This window comes from Capricornis sumatraensis, chromosome 7 (genome assembly GCF_032405125.1).
Source record: "Capricornis sumatraensis isolate serow.1 chromosome 7, serow.2, whole genome shotgun sequence".
Classification (NCBI taxonomy): domain Eukaryota; kingdom Metazoa; phylum Chordata; class Mammalia; order Artiodactyla; family Bovidae; genus Capricornis; species Capricornis sumatraensis.
Window position 1 is genome coordinate 86,464,770 of NC_091075.1, and position 23,691 is coordinate 86,488,460.

The 23,691-nt window shown below is 36.9% G+C and overlaps 1 protein-coding gene across 1 annotated transcript; it reads right to left on the minus strand.

Annotated features, from left to right (window-relative positions):
• Nucleotides 1-2,096: 2,096 nt before the first annotated feature.
• Nucleotides 2,097-23,278, minus strand: LOC138081834 (transmembrane protease serine 11G-like). The gene is made up of 10 exons (XM_068974954.1): nucleotides 23,161-23,278; nucleotides 22,518-22,676; nucleotides 21,780-21,898; nucleotides 20,413-20,480; nucleotides 19,626-19,786; nucleotides 12,015-12,053; nucleotides 10,909-11,080; nucleotides 9,644-9,903; nucleotides 4,755-4,897; nucleotides 2,097-2,258 (listed from the first exon to the last, which is right to left on the minus strand). The coding sequence occupies exons 1-10, from the start codon at nucleotides 23,276-23,278 to the stop codon at nucleotides 2,097-2,099; spliced, it is 1,401 nt and encodes a 466-aa protein (XP_068831055.1).
• Between the last annotated feature and the right edge of the window lie 413 nt (nucleotides 23,279-23,691).

Here is a 23,691-nt window from a genome sequence, read left to right on the forward strand (position 1 = left end):
TTGACATTTATGCATCTAAATACATATTTATATTAATATCTATATAATCTCTCTATATCTCTAGATAAATAGATTTATCTATTTATGTCTATATCTATCCATCCATCCATCCACCCACCCATCTGCCCAACTAGAGATGAATTGTTTGTTTGTAGCAACTCAGTCTTCAAACTGCCTCATTTATCCAACTAGTTTCAATTCTCAAACAATCTTAATTTGGCTTAGATTGTTTAGATATGAGTGTCTAAATACCATCATGATAAATGGTATTTTGGCATTCTCACTATATCAACATTATATAAAGGATGAGAAGAAAGATATTTTCAAACTCATGTAGGGCAATTGTGGGTGCAAGATTTTTAACGATGACTCTTTTTTTCTGTTGATTCCATGGCAGTGGTTCTCACCTGGGGGGTAATTTTGCTCCTCGGGGGACATTTAACAATGACTAGGTACATTTTTATTTGTTACAACTTGGTAGATTTACCGCTGGCACCTAGGGTACAGAGGGAAAGAAAGCTGCTAATCATTCTACACTGTAGAAGATTCTGCTGCCCCTCAAACCTCCCCCCTCCGCCTCTGCCCCAAGAAAGAATTACCTGACACAAAGTCAATAGTACCAAGATTAAGAAACTCTGCTATGTAGTGATGATTCAAAGATAATGAGTCTGAATTTATCATTATAAATATATTTTAATTTACAATATAACATTATGTGGGAGAAGAAAGACTCTTACTTGATATAAAACTCAAAATGTCTTCACATGGCAGTTATTTCATTAACTAAATTAATTGTAACAGGAGGGGGAGCCAAATAAAGTTCAGATGCACAAGAAATGTTTGAGTTTTGCTGAACACTGGTCATGTACAGTGCCACAAAATATGCATTTAAATATATATAAAATGACTATATCATTATTAAACCATTCCAAAGATGCTTTCTTATTTGAATATTCTTTATAAATACAATTCTTCAAGGAATGACTACCATTTGTAACAGTAAACTTAAATATTATACGATAAAGTCTTTCCCAAACTCATATCAAACTGAATGAATTTCTAATTTTCTGTTGACTTCTCATCTATTTATGAATATATAATTTATACTGGCATTTCATTCTGTCGGTCCCTTAAGTGTTCTGAAGTTGAAAATAAAATGATTTAAGAAATAAACTGCATTAGTAAGTAATTAAACAGAAGTGAAAAGTACAGTTACACCAGAACCAGAACATTTTCCAGTTTTTAGAGCTGGAAAGTAACTTCTCTCACTAAGTCCTCGCCTCTTCTCATTCCCCACCTGATGAAAAGCCAAGGAACTGCTTTTATTTTCTGACTATCAAAAGTCATTTTTACATAGTTTGAAACAAAATGCTGTCCTAGGCAATATTTCCAGTTCTCCCACTATCTGATCCAGGGATTTATTCTTTGTTCTAAAGTGAACATTAGTGTAGTTGTTTAAAGAGTTTAAAATCTGCACTGTTGGGTGTAAATTTAAATGTCAAGATTTTTCAAGTTTCAGAAAGAGGTTAAATGAACATCTGAGGGCAAAGGGGAAAGGACTCTTGCAGTGCCATCTCTTGAGTCCTGGTTTCATGTCTAATGCCTCTTCATTGTTTGCATTTGTGTTAGCCAAAACAAATCACCTGGATTTGTTTGGTGTAGTGAATCTACAGATCCTGAATGAGGATTATTTGAGGAGGAAGCTAAAAACTGTGAAGTCAGGGAAGGGCAGTATGCTGTGTCAGGAAAAAAATAAGGAATACTTAGCCAGCTGGTACTCATCTGATTAAACTGCTGGATTTTTCTAAAATGGAAAGTGTGTAGTAGAAACCAAAAGATGAGCCAGGAGGCAATCAGAGACACTTAGCAGCAATGGCAGATCTTACTGGAGTTGACACTATGGTATATGCTTGTGGTCAGTGAGACACTTCAGGTGATGTGAAAGAAAGCCTTTCCTCACATGTTAGAGGAGAGTTGTCAGATCAGGCTTATTTGCATCTTGAATCTGATGACGATATACATAGCAGCACATACTAAACATGATTTGCCAGAGGCCACATAGCATTTACATTTTGGAGGTAAAGGCGGTTATTACATTAGATGTCAGTTTTAGACTTAATCCAGTCCCGATAACGAGTCACTTTGGTATAGACTCCAGGCTTGTTTTCTTTTCCACAGTCCATTCCCCAGCTTACTATTCCGATAAGATACCAGATATTTCCATCACGTGCTATAACCAGAGGTCCCCCAGAATCACCCTGGCAAGTGGGAAGAAAAAAAAAGATCAATGTGATAAATAAAGGGGTGTCAGAAATACAAGTTCATCAGAATCTGGATGTCTAATAAATTAATATTTTAAGTTGAAATATGAAAAACAAATTCTGTTTTTACTCACCATTAATTTGATAGTTGAGGTTCTTATTATCTGTTATCTGATTATGTCTGTTTACCTCTATTAATGTCTCTTTCTGTAAGGTAGTGTGACTAAAGTTGAGGTTTCAGTTTTATACTTGTATAGTTTTTAGTTTTGCTTGGTCTCAGCAGACAGCACAAACTGAACCTAGGTCTAAGCATCCATTTATTACATAAATGTGACCTGAAGTATCACTTCTGCCATGAAGCCTCTCCTAAATCTGTTAGGTCGGAATAATCTCATGCTTTCAATCTGAATCCCCACCTTGTTCCACCAGGTGATAGGAAGATGTCTGAGGCACTGTATCACTGTGTAGCAATAGGTTTGAGAGGAGAAAGTTACGCAAAGGACATTCCAAATAAATGTGCGTTGTTGATTACACACAGGATTTTGCTCCCAAGTGAACTGGTTTGAGTGTAGCAATCAAGAAGACTTCCCTGAGGTATTTAACCCTTTCACAAATGATTTTTAATTTTATCTTTTAGCAATGAATCTATTCACTTAAAAGAAATATTATATGGAAACCCCTTCCAGATGTTTCTTTTAAATAAGAGAGATGATTCTGTTTGAAGTAGGCAGGATTCTTAGAGTCTTGTGCCTTTAAACTCTCTTCCCATCACATCTTAGTACACTCTCTTGCCCAGTGGACAGAGAGTAAGAACTCTGGTCTACCAAAAGCAGTCCTGCTGGTCTACCAAAAACAATTGTCCTGAACTTCTTTCCCAAAGTCCTAAATCCTAATTTAGGTTTTTAGTGTACTAGAGGTGAAGGAAGCAAGGGAGCATGGACCAACAGAATGAGAACATCTGCTCTCTTATGGAATAAACTCAGATACAAGTCTCTATTCAACAGATTCCTTTTTTTGTGGAGCTGAGTCTATTTCATATATAGAATTACTAAACCATTGGATTCAGTTTCAAATGCTATAGGTAGAAAGTTTAATTATTTATTTTCAGTCCTTGAAATAGCCCTACTTTACAATGTATTATCTTTAAATGCTTAATGATTAAAATTAATTCTCTGTTAGGAAGGAGATCCAACCAGTCCATCCTAAAGGAGATCAGTCCTGGTTGTCCATTGGAAAGACTGATGCTGAGGCTGAAATTCCAGTACTTTGGCCACCTCATGTGAAGAGTTGACACATTGGAAAAAACCCTGATGCTGGGAGGGATTGGGGGCAGGAGGAGAAGGGGACGACAGAGGATGAGGTGGCTGGATGGCATCACTGACTCGATGCACATGAATTTGGGTGAACTCTGGGAGTTGGTGATGGACAGGGAGGCCTGGCATGCTGCGATTCATGGGGTTGCAAAGGGTCAGACACGACCTAGTGACTGAACTGAACTGAAGGTTGAGGGAAATGTAATTTATTTAATTAGTACGTGATTTGTGAGGTAACACTTTAAAATGAATGTATAGATATTTTCTCTCTTAAGTAGTATAATTCTATGGGATGTACACTATTTAAGTTCAAAGGTTCAAGCACTGGTGGGATGATGCTCTACTGGCCATGGAGACATCTGCAGGTCCCAGGCCACAGCGCCTTGCAATTAGAGGGATTAGGTACATAACTACAAAGTCTGACTATGGCTCGAAGTAATGATTGTATATCTCTCTGGTTTGGTTTCTGTTATCTTGTTTAATCAGAGCCCACCAGTTTGCAGCTGGTGATTATTCTTTACACATGGCTCTGGGCTTCCCTCATGGCTCAAATGGTAAAGAATCCACCTGCAATGTGGGAGACCTGGGTTCAACGCCTGCATTGGGAAGATCCCCTGGAGGAGGGCATGGTAACCCACTCCAGTGTTCTAGCCTTGATAATCCCCACAGACAGAGGAGCCTGGCGGGTTACAGTCCATAGGGTTGCAAAGAGTTGGACACAACTGAGCGACTAAGCACAGCACTAGATAATAGTAAACAAGGACTATTTATTATGGCTCTTCTGTTCCCTGTAACTTTTTAAAAAAATTTCTGGTCATGCCTGCTTTTTCAAATTTTTCTCATTTTTAAAAATTTTAATTTTATATAGGACTATAGATGATTAATAATGTTGTGTTAACTTCAGATGTACAAGAAAGTGATTCAGTTATGCATACACATGTATCTATGCTTTTTCAAATTCTTTTCCCATTTAGATTATTACAGAATATTGAGCAGAGTCCCTTGTGCTATATGGTAGGTCCTTGTTGGTTATCTGTTTTAAATGTAACCCTGTATACTCTCCTATTCTCTCTCCTCCACAAAGTTAATGTCGTAGAGTCATATAAAGTGACATTAGTCTATGTTCAGTCAAGTCATCTCTAGTAACAGATTCATTTTTTAGATGTAAATGTATTCTTACTTCACAGGCATCTAGTTTTCCTTTCAAGAATCCAGCACATATCATTCCTGATGATACAGCTCCACCATATACATGAACTTGATTACAGATATCATTACTTATGATCTCTATTTCAACTTCTCTCAGAGTATTGGGAAAGGGACCTAAAGAGAAAAAAATAAACAGATGAAGAATTTCCATATTATTGCTTATGACAGTTAACTATTATTTCTTGCAAATGATGAACCAGTGATAAAACATATTTCTAGAGGTAATATAACTCTGGACTTGATGACAGTGTTCAGATTCAAGTTTTATTTCTAGGGTATCTCCTATGTGCTAGGTACCATGCTTGGCACACTGACTCCTACTGTCTTATTTAATCCTAGCTACCATCATCAAAGATAGGTGTGAGAATTCTTTTTTTCAGATGAGGAAACCAAAGTTCACCAGGTTTTGAGTCTTAGCTGTGATCACATAGTTACATGAAGGATAACGTTAGATTTAAACTTGGGATTCCTCACCACCTGGGATAATCTGTGACAATTTACCTTACCTTATCTGATAATCTGCCTCATCATTTGACAAAGCACACAGCTATATAAGCATATCTTAGAGATATTGCAAGTTTGGTTCCAGACCACCACACTAAAGTTAATATCTCAATATAGCCAGTCATACAATTTTTTTTATTTTACAGTACATATGAAAAGTAAAATAAAGCAAAAATTAAAAAATAAAAAAAAAAGAAAAAAGAAAAGTAATGTTTACAAATTACACTATACTATAGTAAGTGTATAGTGTAAACACTGGAATGGGTGAATTAAACTCAGATGACCCTTATATCTACTACTGCGGGCAGGAATCCCTTAGAAGAAATGGAGTAGCCATCACGGTTAAAAAAAGAGTCCGAAATGCAGTACTTGGATGTAATCTCACAAAAAACAGAATGATCTCTGTTCATTTCCAAGGCAAACCATTCAATATCATGGTGGTCCAAGCCTATGCGCCAACCAGTAACACTAAAGAAGTTGAAGTTGAACGGTTCTATGAAGACCTACAAGACCTTTTAGAACTAACACCCAAAAAAGATGTCCTTTGCATTATAGGGGACTGGAATGCAAAAGTAGGAAGTCAAGAAACACCTGGGGTAACAGGCAAATTTGGCCTTGGAGTACAGAATGAAGCAGGGCAAAGGCTAATAGAGTTTTGCCAAGAAAATGCACTGGTCATAGCAAACACCCTCTTCCAAAAACACAAGAGAAGACTACACATGGACATCACCAGGTGGTCAACACCAAAATCAGATTGATTATATTCTTTGCAGCCAGAGATGGAGAAGCTCTATACAGTCAACAAAAACAAGACCGGGAGCTGACTGTGGCTCAGATCATGAACTCCTTATTGCCAAATTCAGACTTAAAGAAAGCAGGGAAAACCACTAGACTGTTCAGGTATGACCTAAATCAAATCCCTTATGATTATACAGTGAAAGTGAGAAATAGATTTAGGGGACTAGATCTGATAGACAGTGTACCTGATGAACTATGGACTGAGGTTCTTGACATTGTACAGGAGACAGGGACCAAGACCATCCCCATGGAAAAGAAATGCAAAAAAGCAAAATGGCTGTCTGGGGAGGCCTTACAAATAGCTGTGAAAAGAAGAGAAGTAAAAAGCAAAGGAGAAAAGGAAAGATATTCCCATTTGAATGCAGAGTACCAAAGAATAACAAAGAGAGATAAGAAAGCCTTCCTCAGTGATCAATGCAAAGAAATAGAGGAAAACAACAGAATGGGAAAGACTAGAGATCTCTTCAAGAAAATTAGAGATACCAAGGGAACATTTCATGCAAAGATGGGCTTGATAAAGGACATAAATAGCATGGACCCAAAAGAAGCAGAAGATATTAAGAAGAGATGGCAAGAATACACAAAGAACTGTACAAAAAAGATCATCATGACCCAGATAATCACGATGGTATGAATACTCACCTAGAGCCAGACATCCTGGAATGTGAAGTCAAGTGGGCCTTAGAAAGCATCACTATGAACAAAGCTAGTGGAGGTGATGGAATTCCAGTGGAGCTCTTTCAAATCCTGAAAGATGATGCTGTGAAAGTGCTGCACTCAATATGCCAGCAAATTTGGAAAACTCAGCAGTGGCCACAGGACTAGAAAAGGTCAGTTTTCATTCCAATCTCAAAGAAAGGCAATGCCAAAGAATGCTCAAAAAACTACTGCACAATTATACTCATCTCACACACTAGTAAAGTAATGCTCAAAATTCTCCAAGCCAGGCTTCAGCAATACGTGAACCGTGAACTTCCAGATGTTCAAGCTGGTTTTAGGAAAGGCAGAGGAACCAGAGATCAAATTGCCAACATCCGCTGGATCATGGAAAAAGCAAGAGAGTTCCAGAAAAACATCTATTTCTGCTTTATTGACTATGCCAAAGCCTTTGTGTGGCTCACAAGAAACTGTGGAAAATTCTGAAAGATATAGGAACACCAGAACACCTGACCTGCCTCTTGAGAAACCTATATGCAGGTCAGGAAGCAACAGTTAAAACTGGACATGGAACAACAGACTGGTTCCAATAGGAAAAGGAGTACATCAAGGCTGTATATTGTCACCCCGCTTATTTAACTTCTATGCAGAGTACATCATGAGAAACGCTGGGCTGGAGGAAGCACAAGCTGGAATCAAGATTGCTGGGAGAAATATCAATAACCTCAGATAAGCAGATGACACCACCCTTATGGTAGAAAGTAAAGAGGAACTAAAAAGCCTCTTGATGAAAGTGAAAGAAGAGAGTGAAAAAGTTGGCTTAAAACTCAACATTCAGAAAACGAAGATCATGGCATCTGGTTCCATCACTTCATGGGAAATAGATGGGGAAACAGTGGAAACAGTGTCAGACTTCATTTTTTTGGGCTCCAAAATCACTGCAGATGGTGACTGCAGCCATGAAATTAAAAGATGCTTGATCCTTGGAAGGAAAGTTATGACCAATATAGATAGCATATTGAAAAGCAGAGACATTACTTTGCCAACAAAGGTCCATCTAGTTAAAGCTATGGTTTTTCCAGTGGTCCTGTATGGATGTGAGAGTTGGACTGTGAAGAAAGCTGAGCACTGAAGAATTGATGCTTTTGAACTGTGGTGTTCGAGAAGACTCTTAAGTGTCCCTTGGACTGCAAGGAGATCCAACCAGTCCATCCTAAAGGACATCAGTCCTGGGTGTTCATTGGAAGGACTGATGCTGAAGCTGAAACTCCAATACTTTGGCCACCTCATGTGAAGAGTTGACTTATTGGAAAAGACCCTGATGCTGAGAGGGATTGAGGGCAGGTGAAGGGGATGAGAGAGGATGAGATGGCTGGATGGCATCACCGACTCGATGCACATGAATTTGGGTGAACTCTGGGAGTTGGTGATGGACAGGGAGGCCTGGCATGCTGCGATTAATTGGGTGGCAAAGAGTCGGACACGACTGAGTTACTGACTGAACTGAACTGAACTGAACTGATAGCAAGTGTGCAACAGCATTATTATATATATATATATATATATATATGTTAATTTAAAAATCTTATTGCTGGAAAATACTAACTGGTACTTGATAAAGACTCAGATATAAGCTATACTTTGAGCAAGGACACAAACAAGACTGTAATGCCATTATAAGAGTCTATATTGTTGCTTGTATTTTACTCTTGTCTGATTCTTTTGTGACCCCATGTACTAGAGCCCACCAGGTTTTTCTGTCCATTAGATTTTCTAGACAAGAATACAGGATTAGGTTGCCATTTCCTTCTCCACTGGATATTCCCAACCCAAGGTTGGAACTTGTGTCTCCTGCACTGGCAGGCAAACTCTTTATCCCTGAGCCCCCAGGGAAGCCTATAAGAGTCAGAAATTCAAGAGCAGATTAAATTATATGTAATAAATCCCACCAAGAGACATGGGAACTGGAAACTCAAATCAGGCTCTAAAGTTCTCTCTTTGCAGTTTATTGTATATTATTAAGTGTAGTAAAATGTTATTTCTGTCAAATTTATAAAGTCTCAGGCCCAAAAACTCTTTCATAGATACATGGATACAAAGGGCTCCTTTAATTTTTAGCATCAAGAACAGCATTCAAATTGCTTGCTTAAGGTATTTCCATTTAACTGTATTTCTGTACATTACAGAAAGCTTGTCATTATTAGTATTCACAAAGTTACATCCTTTAAGAATCATCAACCATAACAATCTCTGTGTACAAAAGGCAACAAAAGAAAGAATAACATTATATGGAAAGTTGTTGTTTAGTCACTAAGTTGTGTCTGACTCTTCTGAGACCCCATGGGCTGTAGTCTGCTAGGCTCCTCTGTCCATGGGGTTTCTCAGGCAAGAATATTGGAGTAGGTTGTCATTTTTTTTTTAAAGGAAAGCTATAGCTACATAGATTCCAATACCGCATAAAAAAGATAATACATACAGGCACTGTTTAATAGTAGTTTTCAGAATTTACCATTAGTTTACTCACTCAGTTATGTCCAACTCTTTGCGACCCCATGGACTGCAGCATGCCAAGCTTCCCTGTTGATACAGGGTGATATAAACCTTATCACCAAGGGTTTATATCTTGTTTCAGCCATATTTTTCATGTGACGTCTTGATTTCATCTATTTTCTTTCTTTTGATTTTGTATCTTATATCTCTTCCAATGGGGGAGAAGATCCCCTGGAGGAGGGAATGGCAACCCACTCCAGTATTCTTGCCTGGGGAATCCCATGGACAGAGGAGCCTGGCAGAGGGTCACAAAGAGTTGGACATGACTGAAGTGACTTAGCATGCATGCACGCATTCCAATGGAGGATGAGTTTTCTTTTTTCACTTGTACATTTTTACTGAGATACTCACCGTTTGCTTTTAGAGCTCCCCATCCAGTGACAAACACTTTGCTCTCAGGCAAGGCTTCAAAAGTAGCATCTGGGAGACAGACTCTGTGCACCTCATCCGAAAATATGACAGGGGCGGAGAGCTTCACCACAGCGATGTCATCGTCATGCTTATGGGCAGCATAGTCTTCATGAATGACAACCGACTGCACCTCTCGTCTCATTAGTGGGGGGCTTAGAGTTGTTCCAAAGCTAGCTGTCCAGCGTTTGGGGTTTTCATAGCTGATCACATATTAAAAGGATTATAATTGGTTTAGGTCATTTCTGATCAGAAGTTGCCCAGGACTCTGAATGAGCATGGACATAATGGTGGGAAAGGGCAAATTGTTTAAAGTAGTAGTTACTTGGGATCCTCCCATTTTCTTTATTTGTGGCTTCTCCCTGGGACTGCTTTGTTTCATTTTGCTGATAATTCTTCCTCATTCTAAAATAGCTTAAAATTACTCTCCTTGAGGGAAAGTTCGTAATTTTTTTAAAGGAAACTTTATTATCATCAGTTTTGGTTGTAAAAGTAATTCAGATTAGTTGAGGAGTATACAAGTAAATAAAAATTAGACATATGTACCCACATGTACACACACATAAGTACTCATATCTGTGCACATAAATGTATGTATATCTATGGAGAGAGAAAAGAGAGAGAGAAGGAGAGAGAAAAGAGAGAGGGAAAGAGAGAGAGATGGAGCCACTTTTATATTGTTTTCACATCCTTCCTTTTCAGTAAACATTTTATCTAGAATATTTTCCCATTTTATATGAATTTCAATAGGTTTATTGTATCTCTTTAGTATCCCCAAGTGTTCCATATGTTAAGTCACCAAAAAGCATACAAATAATAAAAGCACAGCACCAGATATTCATGTGGGAAAATCAGATGTAAGTTTGAGGGTTGGGATACTATTATCTGAGTTTTATTTTAAGAAATGCACAGTATATTTCAGGAAAACTGGTGTGTGTGTGTATGTGTTTAACTTTTGGTGATGTTAACTTGCTTTTAAAGTTGAGGTTGTTAGAGAATCTATATTCAGTTGGAATTGAAAATATTCTGATTTTTTCCTATTCTGCAGTAATTGTTACTCCTTCTAAGTCTGCTGGACAATTATATATACCATTTTAGGGTCTAAGATGACCAATGAAAATGGGATAATAATTACAGGATATGAAGGTGAGCAGATGAAATGGTGATCTCTGTTATATATGGAGAGGTTGGCACAGGTGAGGACTTACGAATCAAAGCAATGAGCAGCAGTCAGGAGCCACACCTCACTAATCAAAGTGGCTCCACAGAAATGAATGCCATCAACCTGCAGGCTGGCTTGCCAAGGCCAATCAGCTTTCTTTGCAACACTACCATCGGCAATTCTTTCCATGGATGGGAACTCCCTCCCTAAACCGCAACCTGTCAGAGGGAATTAGATGGTTATTTCCAGAGTTATAAATGTGTGTGAGTATGTTTGACACATTAAAATGGAAATGTAACCTTGCCTTACCTTAAAAATTAATCAAAACTGCATGACAGAATAATAATTATTCACACTGAAAAAAGGATTAACTTAAAAAAATATTTGATACATCTTATAGCAATTTCACTTTACATTTTTTTTCATATTTTCTGAATTACATTTTTATAGGCAGAAGTTTACCCGAGTGATTTTTGACAATTTTGAGTGTGAAATGTACAGTACTTATAGCAGAAAAATACCATCTTTACTCTTCTAAAATACTTCTCTAATGTTACAAAAAATCATTACGCTACAATAGCATACATGTCAAAGTTCACATATTAAAATTAGAGGATGTCATTAAATTCTAAGAAAAATCTGCTTTAACAAAATGAGCCAAATAAAAACAAATAAGATAAAATGAAAAGGGATTGTAAAAAAAAAAAAAAAGTCATCAGCAAAACTTTCTTTGCAGTAGAGCAAATATGTCCATATAGACAATTCCAATTATTAATAGTAATTCTTTCCCCTTGGGGAGAGTTAAATTATGTGTCCATTAGAAGGTGCTATATACTTCTGGGAAAAAGTTTATATGGGAATAGTGATATTCCAGAAGTGTTTTGGGTTCTATTATTTGATTTATATGAGCTTCCCAGGTGGCTCAATGGTAAAGAATCTGCCTGCCAAGGCAGCAGATGTGGGTTCGATCCATGGGTGGGGAAGATACTCTGGAGGAGGAAATGGCAACCCACTTCAATATTGTTACCTGGAAAAGCCCATGGACAGAGGAGACTGGTGCTACAGTCCATGGGGTCATAAAGAGTCGGGCACGACTGAGCACACAGGCAAGAATTTGATTTATGTGCATCTCAATAATAATGTTGAACTTACAGCTGTTCAGGATATGCTCTGCTTGTACATTCTTCATAGCTGTGGGAAAAAACAAGATGATTGGTCAGCAGTGCAACAATTATAATTTAAATACTCTGTCTACACAACATGAATACTTCTATTTAGGAGGAATTGAAGAGTCAATAAATTCTTAATTTAAATAAAATTCTACAAAAAGTAGAGGCCCAGACATAGATTAAACTCTTCTTCTGACCATATGTGGCCTCTGGGAAAATCCTGTTCATAATTATAAAATCATTGGCATGGGGAAGGATATTGTTTGCCATGATGGATGACTACATCTAATTAATTAATCCCACATCAATTTATTAAAATGTAAGTTAAACAGAAGAGGGTGTAGGTAGATATCACCTCACACCTATCAGGAAGGCTAAAATGAAAAATAGTGATGACACCAAATTTTGGCAAAGATGCAGAGAAACTGGGTAACTCACATAATAGGAAATGCAAAATGGTATAGCCACTCTTAGAAATAGTTTGGTAGTTCTTTTCAAAACTAAAAATGTTTTTATCAACTGCAGTTGTACTCTTAGACATTTATCCCAAAGAATGCAGACATTTTCATGAAGAAACTTGGACATGAATGTTTACAGAAGCTTCATTGTAGAAGCCAAAAACTTGAAACTACCCAAATGCTCTTCAGCAAATTAGTGGTTAAACAAACTGGAATGCTATGAAAACTGCCTAGCAATAACAAGGAACAAACTATTTATACAATAAGGTGGATGAACCTCAAGCAAAATATGTTGAACAAAAATGGTCAATCCCGAAAGGATACCAAGTATATAATTCTATTTATTTGAAATCTATACAATAATGTAATTACAGAGATGAAAAATGGATTAGTGGTAGTTGGGCTAGGTATAGATAGAGGAAATAGGTGTGGCATTAAAGAAGTAACACTAGAGAGCCTTCACATTTTACAGTTAAATATATTGATTCTGGTGGTAGTTATACAATACGTGATAAAATTACCTAGAGCTATGCATACAAATTGATGCTAAAGCTGAAGCTCCAGTACTTTGGCCACCTCATGAGAAGAGTTGACTCATTGGAAAAGACTCTGATGCTGGGAGGGGTTGGGGGCAGGAGGAGAAGGGGATGACAGAGGATGAGATGGCTGGATGGCATCACGGACTCGATGGACATGAGTCTGAGTAAACTCTGGGAGTTGGTGATGGACAGGGAGGCCTGGCTTGCTGCGATTCATGGGGTTGCAAAGAGTCGTACACGACTGAGCGACTGAACTGAACTGAACTGAACTGATACATACAAATCCACACACAAATTAGTTCATATATTATTATGGAATCTGAATAAATTCTGTGGATTGTATCCATTTGAATTTCTTGGTTTAATGTACTGCATTAAGGAAGGCTTGGGGAAGGGTGCAAGTGCATGAGATTTCTCTATAAATTTCTTTGCAACCTCATGTAAATCTATAATTATTTCAAAATAATAATTTAAAAGCCTATCAAACATGCTGGTAGAAAGTCTGAATTATCTTTCTCTTCAAAAATAATATAAAAAGTTTGATGTTTGAAGAGTATACAACAACAACAAAAAAGAGGTAAGGGAAAAATAGTAAGATATTACAGAGAAATATGAAGTAATTAACAAATAAAAAAAGGGTGTTTTTAAACAGCCCAGCAAATAATGGACTGAAGCCCTAAAAGGACATTTCTCCAAAGAAGACATACAGATGGCCAATAAACACATGAAAAGATAGTCAACATTGCTTATTATTAGAGAAATGGAAATCAAAACTACAATGAGGTATCATCTCCCACCAGTCAGAATGACCATCATCAAAAAATCTATAAACAGTTAATGCTGTAGAGCATGTGTGAAAAAGGAAACTCTTGCACTGCTGGTGGTAATATAAATGAATATAGCCACTATGGAGAACAGTATGGACGTTCCTTAAAACAACAATAATAAAAAAAACCTAGGAATAAAACTACCATCAGTTCAGTTCAGTTCAGTTCAGTCGCTCAGCCGTGTCCGACTCTTTGCGACCCCATGAATTGCAGCACGCCAGAACTCCCTGTCCATCGCCATCTCCCGGAGTTCACTCAGGCTCACGCCCATCAAGTCAGTGATGCCATCCAGCCATCTCATCCTCTGTCGTCCCCTTCTCCTCCTGCTCCCAATCCCTCCCAGCATCAGAGTCATTTCCGATGAGTCAACCCTTCGCATGAGGTGGCCAAAGTACTGGAGCTTCAGCTTTAGCGTCATTCCTTCCAAAGAAATCCCAGGGTTGATCTCCTTCAGAATGGACTGGTTGGATCTCATTGCAGTCCAAGGGACTCTCAAGAGTCTTCTCCAACTCCAGTTCAAAAGCATCAATTCTTTGGCGCTCAGCCTTCTCACAGTCCAACTCTCACATACATGACTACTGGAAAAACCATAGCCTTGACTAGACGGACCTTTGTTGGCAAAGTAATGTCTCTGCTTTTCAATATGCTATCTAGGTTGGTCATAACTTTTCTTCCAGGGAGTAAGCGTTTTTTAATTTCATGGCTGCAGTCACCATCTGCAGTAATTTTGAAGCCCCCCAAAATAAAGTCTGACACTGTTTCTACTGTTTTCCCACCTATTTCCCATGAAGTGACGGGACTGCATGCCATGATCTTTGTTTTCTGAATGTTGAGCTTTAAGCCAACTTTTTCGCTCTCCTCTTTCACTTTCATCAAGAGGCTTTTAGCTCCTCTTCACTTTCTGCCATAAGGGTGGTGTCATCTGCATATCTGAGGTTATTGATATTTCTCCTGGCAATCTTGATTCCAGCTTGTGTTTCTTCCAGTCCAGCGTTTCTTATGATGTACTCTGCATAGAAGTTAAATAAGCAGGGTGACAATATACAGCCTTGACGTACTCCTTTTCCTATTTGGAACCAGTCTGTTGTTCCATGTCCAGTTCTAACTGTTGCTTCCTGACCTGCATACAGATTTCTCAAGAGGCAGGTTAGGTGGTCTGGTATTCCCATCTCTTTCAGAATTTTCCAGTTTATTGTGATCCACACAGTCAAAGGCTCTGGGCATATACCCTGAGAAAACTAAAATTTAAAAAGACTTATGTACCTCCAATATTCGGGGCATCCCTAGTATCTCTAGTAAAGAAGCCACCTGCAAAGCAGGAGCCGCCGGTTCAATCCCTGCATCATGAAGATCCCCTGGAGAAGGGGAGGGCAACCCACTCCAGTATTCCTGCCTGGAGAATCCAGTGGATAGAGGAGCCTGGTGAGATAGTTTCATGAAGAGTCCAGTCACTACTGAAGCAACTTAACACACACGCATGCTGCTGCTGCTAAGTTGCTTCAGTCGTCATGTCCGACTCTGTGTGACCCCAAAGATGGCAGCCCACCAGGCTCCCTCATCCCTGAGATTCTCCAGGCAAGAACACTGGACTGGGTGGCCATTTCCTTCTCCAATGCATGAAAGTGAAAAGTAAAAGTGAAGCCGCTCAGTCCTGTCTGACTCTTTTCAACCCCATGGACTGCAGCCCACCAGGCTCCTCCGTCCATGGGATTTTCCAAGCAAGAGTACTGGAGTGGGGTGCCATTGCCTTCTCCACATGCATGCATCCCCAGTGTTCACTGCTGCACTATTTACAATAGCCATGGTATGGATGCAACTTAGATGTCCATCAACAGATGGATGGATAAAGAAGTTGAGATGCACATATACAATGATTACTCAGCCAGGAATGAAGGAATGAATTCGAATCAGTTGAACTGATGTGGATGAACAAAGAGCCTGTACAGAGTGAAGTAAGTCAGAAAGAGAAATGCAAATGTCATATATTAATGCATATATATGGAATCTAGAAAAATGATTCTGATGAACCTATTTTCAGGGTGGAAATAGAGACTCAGACATAGAACAGACTTGTAGACACAGTAAGGGAAGCAGAGGATGGGACAAATTGAAAGAGTAGCATGGAAACATATACATTATCATATGTAAAATAGATAGCTTGCGGGAAGTTGTTGTGTAACACAAGGAGCTCAACCTGGTGCTCTGTGACAACCTAGAGGGATGGGATAGGTTGAGGGGTGGGAGGGAGGTTCAGGAGAGAGGGAACATATGTATACTTATGGCTGATTCATGTTGTTACATGTCAGAAATAGAGCATTGTAAAGCAATTATCCTCCAGTTAAAATTGACTTTTAAAAAGCATTCTTTTTTATGAATTGCATGATATTTAGAAAATCAGCTTTTTAGAATTTTTGATTTATTGTCATTCCTTTCCAAGTTTAGCTATTCATTACCCAAAACAAAATTTAGTTGAAAACTAAACTCAAAGCTTCTCCTTGAGCTTTATCATAATCCTGTAAAAAATAACTTTAAAAGACTAAGCTTAACTGATTTCTGCTGGAATCAAGATATTCTCAGATAACTCATTCAATATTTGTGTTTTGGAATCATTTGTGTGTTTAGTTAACAAGCTCTCTATTTTTAAAAGACAGGTTAATCAATTCTCCAACTTCTCAGGATCAACATTGTTAAAGATATCAGAGAAAATCCATTTAATAATACATTACACTAATTTGCTTGTTCTTGTACGTTTCAAAATTTTTACGTTTTCCTAAAGAATAAGTTTCACTTAGTATTTTCATTTTGCGAAACAGGAATTGAGACACAGAGGTCCAACAATTTATCGGAGGCTACAACTGTTACTGCCAGGACATAGGTCTTCTGGTTTCTAAGTCTTGGTTTCTCTTCACTACCACCTACCGTCCTTCCTGGTGTACATTCCATGCATTTTCTCTTTATATCATATGTATTTAACTGAGTTCTCTTACCCTATAAAGTGAGACTTTTGTTTTTTAAATGTTATATATATAACCTCTTACTTTCTAAAGCATAGTTGTAAAACTCTTAAGTGAGGAAAGGAAGGATTCCAGGTTCCTCAGTGTTCTGTGGTGTCTGTTAATGTTAAAGCACAACTTTTGTTTCATGCTCACTTTCGAGACCCTGAGTTAGCTTACAGAGTTAAAGACACAACGTTTTGCAAATACCCTGTTCCTGTCCTGTACTGAGTTCTGTGCTAATCTTCTGAAGGTGATTATGTCTGCAGAAGACACATTTCCTGTATTCAAGGACTTATCACTCTTTTGCAGAGAAGTACATTCTTAAAAATAATATATGAATTAATTTTCAAGCACCCTGATAAGGACAGAAGTGTCTCAGGATAAATTATGACTCTTAGGAGACCTTCCTGTGGGAATGAGGAATGTCTTAACAGTAATTTGCCTAGACAGGCAGCTGAAAATCTTTGGATATACATCACCAGCAGATGCCTGCATGGACCAGTCCCCCCACCCTGATCCAGCAACTCTGTATACAACTTAAACCCACTAACATCACAGAGTGGGGGTAAGAGTGGGGGACAGACACAGAAATGATGGGGTTTCAGCTTCTAACAGTTGTCTTAATGGGAGGTCAAAATCTAAATTTTTTGAAGTTAAAATTTTGTACATACCTACACCTCTTTAACAAAATATTTCTTTCAGGAAATCTTTTTTTGCTGTCTAAACCCAGTGCACTAGATTCAGAATCTACCCTATTCTGTTTGCATGATTAGCAGAACTGAATGCTGAACATCACTTACAGAGACTTCATGTCTTTATCTTCAAGCAGTTTTTCTTCTTTAGTCAAATCTGTGATGCCTTTCTCCTCTTTAACATATTATAGTATATCTGCTCTAGCCCTCTAAACAATTTGGGGAAAAAAAGTACCAAGAGAAGACTTATTGGTAACTTGTTAGCTTTTTAATCTCATTTCACACCTTAGTCTGGTAAAATATGAACATTTCAAAGTTAATTTATAGAAGGCTAACAGTAGTCTTCAAATTATAATAAGTTTTGTTTAATCTCAGGCCCCAAACATTCATCAACTAGAAATATGTCTGATGTAAATAAGATGGTGTCTTTATGCCTGAGACAGGTACTATCAGGGTGTGTCATTTTTCTCTTCCTTTGATTCCCTAGGCCAGTCCTATCCTACATGCCTAGAAAAGGTTATGGGAGTACAAGAAAAAATATCAGACTTCTTTTCACTGGAGCCAAATCATGCTGTACCTCACATACTGTGATATCTGTGTGCAGACCATTCTTACATTTTGAATTCAGATTGGAGAGAGTATTGCATCAGAAAGACCCAAGTACTAAATATTACCATATCAGTAAGAGAGAGTAGATTTTTATCACATGCATAACATCTATTTCTGCTTCATTGATTACATTAAAGCCTATGACTATGTGGATAAAACAAACTGGTAAATTCTTCAAGAGATGAGAATACCAGACCATTTTATCTGTCTCCTGAGAAACTTGTATGCAGGACAAGAAGCAACAGTTAGAACCGGATATGGAACAACAGACTGGTTCAAAGTTGGGAAAGGAATATGTCAAGGCTATATATTGTCACCCTGATTGTTTAACTTCTATGCAGAGTACATCATGTGAAATTCCAGGCTGGGTGACTCACAAGCTGGAATCAAGATTGCTGAGAGAAATATCAACAACCTCAGATATGCCTATGATACAACTCTAGTGGCAGAAAGTGAAAAGGAACTAAAGAGCCTCTTGATGAGGGTGAAAGAGGAGAATGAAAAAGCTGGTTTAAAACTCAATATTCAAAACACTAAGATCATGGCATCTGGTCCATCACTTCCTGGCAGATAGATGGGGGAAAAGTAGAAACAGTGACTGATTGTATTTTCTTGGGCTCCAAAATCACTGTGGATAGTGACTGCAGCCACTAAATTAAAAGACACTTGCTCCTTGGATGGAAAGCTATGACAAACCTAGACGGCATATTAAAAAGCGGAGACATCACTTTGCCAACAAAGGTCCATATAGTCAAAGCTATGGTTTTTCCAGTAGTCACATACAGATGTGAAAGTTGGAACATAAAGAAGGCTGAGCACCAAAGAATTGATCCTTTTGAATTGTGGTGTTGGAGAAGACTCTTGAGATCCCTTGGACAGTAAGGAGATCAAACCAGTCAATCCTAAAGGAAATCAACCCAGAATATTCACTGGAAGGACTAGTGTTAAAGCTGAAACTCCAATATTTTGCCCACCTGATGTGAAAAGCCACCTCATTGGAAAAGACCCTGATGCTGGGAAAGATTAAGGGCAGGAGGACAAGTGGGCAGCAGAGTTAGATGGTTGGATGGCATCACAGACTCAATGGATACGGATCTGAATAAACTCTGGAAGATAGTGAAGGACAGGGAAGACTGGCATGCTGCAGTTCATGGGGTCACAGAGAGTTAGACAAGACTTAGCAACTGAACAAAAACAACAATGCTTAATTAGTTCAAAAAATTCCACTAAAAATTTTTTTAAACAGTAGGACATACTACTCTATTTGGATTATCATATTATCCTTGTCTTACAATTGTGTCCATGCTAACCAAAGGAAGTGTTGATCGTGTGGAGATTTGTTTATTATCAAGTAAATAAGAGACTTACAAATAAAAGTGATTTAATTTTGTGGTTAAATAAAGATTTCTCTGTAGATGAGAAGACTGTTAAAATGATAAACTGTAACAAAGAAAGAAAAATGGTATTTCTTGCCTTTAAGATAGGGCAATGAAGTATCTATCTTCAAGAAGCTTTCATTTAATTTCAACTTCTGATGCAAAATGCTATCAGCTTCTCTTTTTATTGTGTCTGCATTGTTAGAGGTAAACTGAAATTTGAGCAATATGTTTATTTTCAAACCATTATTACTTGGCCTGAAAAACAAAAATATCAGAATAAATGAGTGAGGATGTAGCATAGTAACTACTATTTTATAACTTATTACATAAATATAGTTATATATTCAAGAAAATACAACATAAATATTGTATACTCTTCATTGTCATGGATGTTTTCCCTTTCTGTATCATATAGGTGTTAATACCTGAATTACTCCTAGTTTGTAAAACTTGATCATGTTTAGGGAGGGGAGAGTATCTGAAAATGGTAAAATCCTTTTTTTTTCTGGACAAATAAAAGAACTTGTTAAATTCATCAACCTTGTATTTTATTCTTGATTAAAAAAATCCATTATATTTGTTTATTGTTTAAAATGTAAGTAAAACTGAGAGGAGTTTTTAATGATTGTAAGAATCTTTAACTGAAATACAAAAAACTTTTAAAGGACAGCCACTAGAATATATTTCATCACTACCCAAGTTACAGCACTCTCCCTAAATGTACTCTGTAAAGGAGAAATAACAATTAAATGCAATAATATTAACTTATTTTTACTCTCATTATATCTTAATTTTTTATATCATATCCAGAAAGCAAATAATTGAAGAAAAACTAAATAATACAAAGTTGCCTTTTCATCAAAGTAATTAGCTATAATTACCTAACATTGAAAACATGAGACTTGATGTAATGATGATTTAAACTGGATCTTTGAAATATCTCATCTAGCTGAGAAAAGAAAAAAAAAAGTAGAACTTTGTTAAATATGAATTTTGCACATTTCAGTATATTACAAAAATGCTTGTATAAAATGTACAGTGATTCAAATAGCATTTACTTCTAAGTTTGTTTACAGCTATGCCCAGAAAGCTCATTTGGGCATCATCTGGTTATAAAGGTCATCTCTGCAACTGAATGTTGGTATTTGAATAAATTATCACCTGGTTAAAGATGAATGATAATGAGTTGAATGAAGTCATATATTTCAACAGCCAGTACAGAGACTGAATTTCATTGAAAACTTGCTATGAATGGACTTAACAACCACTATCATTCAAACATAATTATCATCCCCATGAGTGTGATTAAAAATAAACTTTTTAGGCTTTGGTGAAAATTTGTAGGCTGTGTTTTGAAACTGTGGTAAATGGGGAAGAGGAGGAAAATGTTTATTTTGGGGAACACTTTTTAAAAATTAATATACTTATCAAGAAAAAGGCATCAAATCTTTACCTAGACTCATATAATAAAATAGTATATATTCTACACCAGTTTTTTTCCCCCTAAGTATTTGCTTAGAATGTATTTTTGGAAAGGCACACCGATCCCACCCAGTTGCATCCTTCAACTCATTTTATCAGCTTCTGCTTTTGGTTGGGAAAGATCTAAAAATGTATTTCTAAACCTGGCAAAGATCTGCCATCTTTGGTCAATGCTATATTCCGTAGAATCTGTGTATAAACTGAAGTCTTCAGTGAAAGAGCTAGTCTGTGTGTTTCTGTGGTATATTTTCAGAAATAAAATGTTCAGTATAAGTTGCCTAAATCGGGTCATGCACACAGTAGGTGCTTACTATATTGTATGTGGTGATGTTTGTACCTAACTAAGTTATGTCTCCAGATAAATCTAATATATATATATATATATATATATATATATATATATATATATATTGTGTATTTGAGCTACCTGTTTATCTCTTGGGCTTATGTTGTTCAGCATATGGTACAATTATCCTTTGTCCAATGTATTGTTCCAATCTTCCTAAGATAGTTCGAGTTGCCAGGATTAGCAAAGAAAAATATAGTTAAGCTTTAATTTCAGATAAACAATGATTTTTTAGTATAAACATGAAATATATACTCAGGAAAATCTGAAATTAAAATCTAACTGGGCATTCTTTGTTTTTCTGGCAACCCTAATATAACTGCAATTTTGTATGTTCTCAAATTGCCTCTAATTATAATTTAAACTCCCTCATAATAATATTGTCAGGGTAGGAATGATGGCAGAAAAGCTCAGACTTACCTCATTACTGATTTTTCGTTTCAGGTCTGTCCTATTTTTTGAATGTTCTACTGAAAAATCAGGATTATATTCAATACTAGGGATCTGGAAGGAAGTTTGGTAATAATGAACCTTCTGATCTGGAAAGGAAAACAAAAATGGATCATTTGAGTTGTGTAACTATCAGAAGGGATGATATGCAGAAAACTCCTGTAACTGACAAGTTGTTGGGAATTAAACACAACAGCTGTAGCTGTTTAATCTTTATTAAGATCACACATTCTCATAGTCACATTGTTGTCAGTTGTATCCTGACACAATTACCACCTGTTAGTGGTAACTTATAAATTTAAGCTGTTAATTAATAATAATAGTAGAATGTATTATATTAAAAAAGCTGACCTCAAAGTTAGAATTGCTACTAAAATAATATTTTGCTCAGTACACTAAATATTATTAAACCATACAAAGCATATGATATGACTCTACTGCACTGTTTGAGAGAAAATATTATATGAACCAAGTCAAATTTTAAATGCTAGAAGTAATTTTTACACATAAATGTTTACATTTCCCAAATGTAGACAAATTTATGCAAATAAATATCGAATTATACAACATATGTATACATCTATATAAACTATTATTGCAATGAAAATTACATTTGAAAATATTAGAAAAGGATTTCTAAAATATTAAAACTTTAAAATCAATTGTCTAGATCTTTAAATTTTCAAAATAATGCAACCAGATTCTTACCAAATACTAAAAAATAAACAGGGAGACCGATGATTACTGCTAGAACCAACACAACAGCTGTAATAATAAGGGCAATCATCCATGGTTTCAGTGAATGTGTTCTTCTACCAAGAATTGATGGCCTTTTGAGAAAGAGTTGTATGTTACAAACAAATAGAACTTAAACACTAGAATCTCAATTTCACATAGCTTTGGTATAGAATATGTTTTTCTGGAATTCATAGTTAGCCCTTATTGCACTTAGTAACAATTTGAATATAATTTTTCTATAAAAAATTAGAAAAAAGTACCATTGAAGTTCTCATTGGCCTTTGACTTTACATTTCTATTTTAAAAATTCAGAATTGTACTATAGTTGACTACTATTTCCTTTGTTTCTGGTTCATGATACTGCTACTGCTGCTTCTAAGTCGCCTCAGCCGTGTCCGACTCTGTGCCACCCCATAGACGGCAGCCCACCAGGCTCCGCCGTCCCTGGGATTCTCCAGGCAAGAACGCTGGAGTGGGTTGCCATTTCCTTCTCCAATGGTTCATGATACTAGATGTTCTGAAATATTTTTGTTTTTGTAAATGAACTAATACCTTATATTTGGTTTATGTGCCTCAAATCATATGAGCCTCGAAGAGTGAGGGCTTCTGGTACACTCCTCTCGTTCTAGCATGATCAGACTCAGAGAGATTGCTAAATCCTCAAATTGGATATTGGAGGAATTGGCACTAGAACATAGGTTTTGGGACTCTTTCACACTTCTTAAACCCATAATCCCTATTTATAAGACAAGTAATCTATAATGTCTATGAAGAGCATCTGAAATAAGACAGTTTGAAGAAAAGAAAACAGAATGGAACTATAAGGAAAAAAATATGTGAACCAAATGATATCATTAATATGATAAACAAATAAATAATGATAGCTTGACATTTTGGACCAAGGAACTATGTGGTGTGAGAACCACTGGTGTTATATGGGCTTCCCTGGTGGCTCAGAGGTTAAAGTGTAAAACATCTATTTAATAAGATGATGAGATTTTAAACTTGTGACTTTTATAGGTGATGTTGCACAGGATAAGGACAGATTTATTTGAATAAATAATCAATTTAAAGAAAAATATTAAGACAGTAATATATTGAAATATATATGCTTCCCTGGTGGCTCAGAGGTTAAAGCATCTGC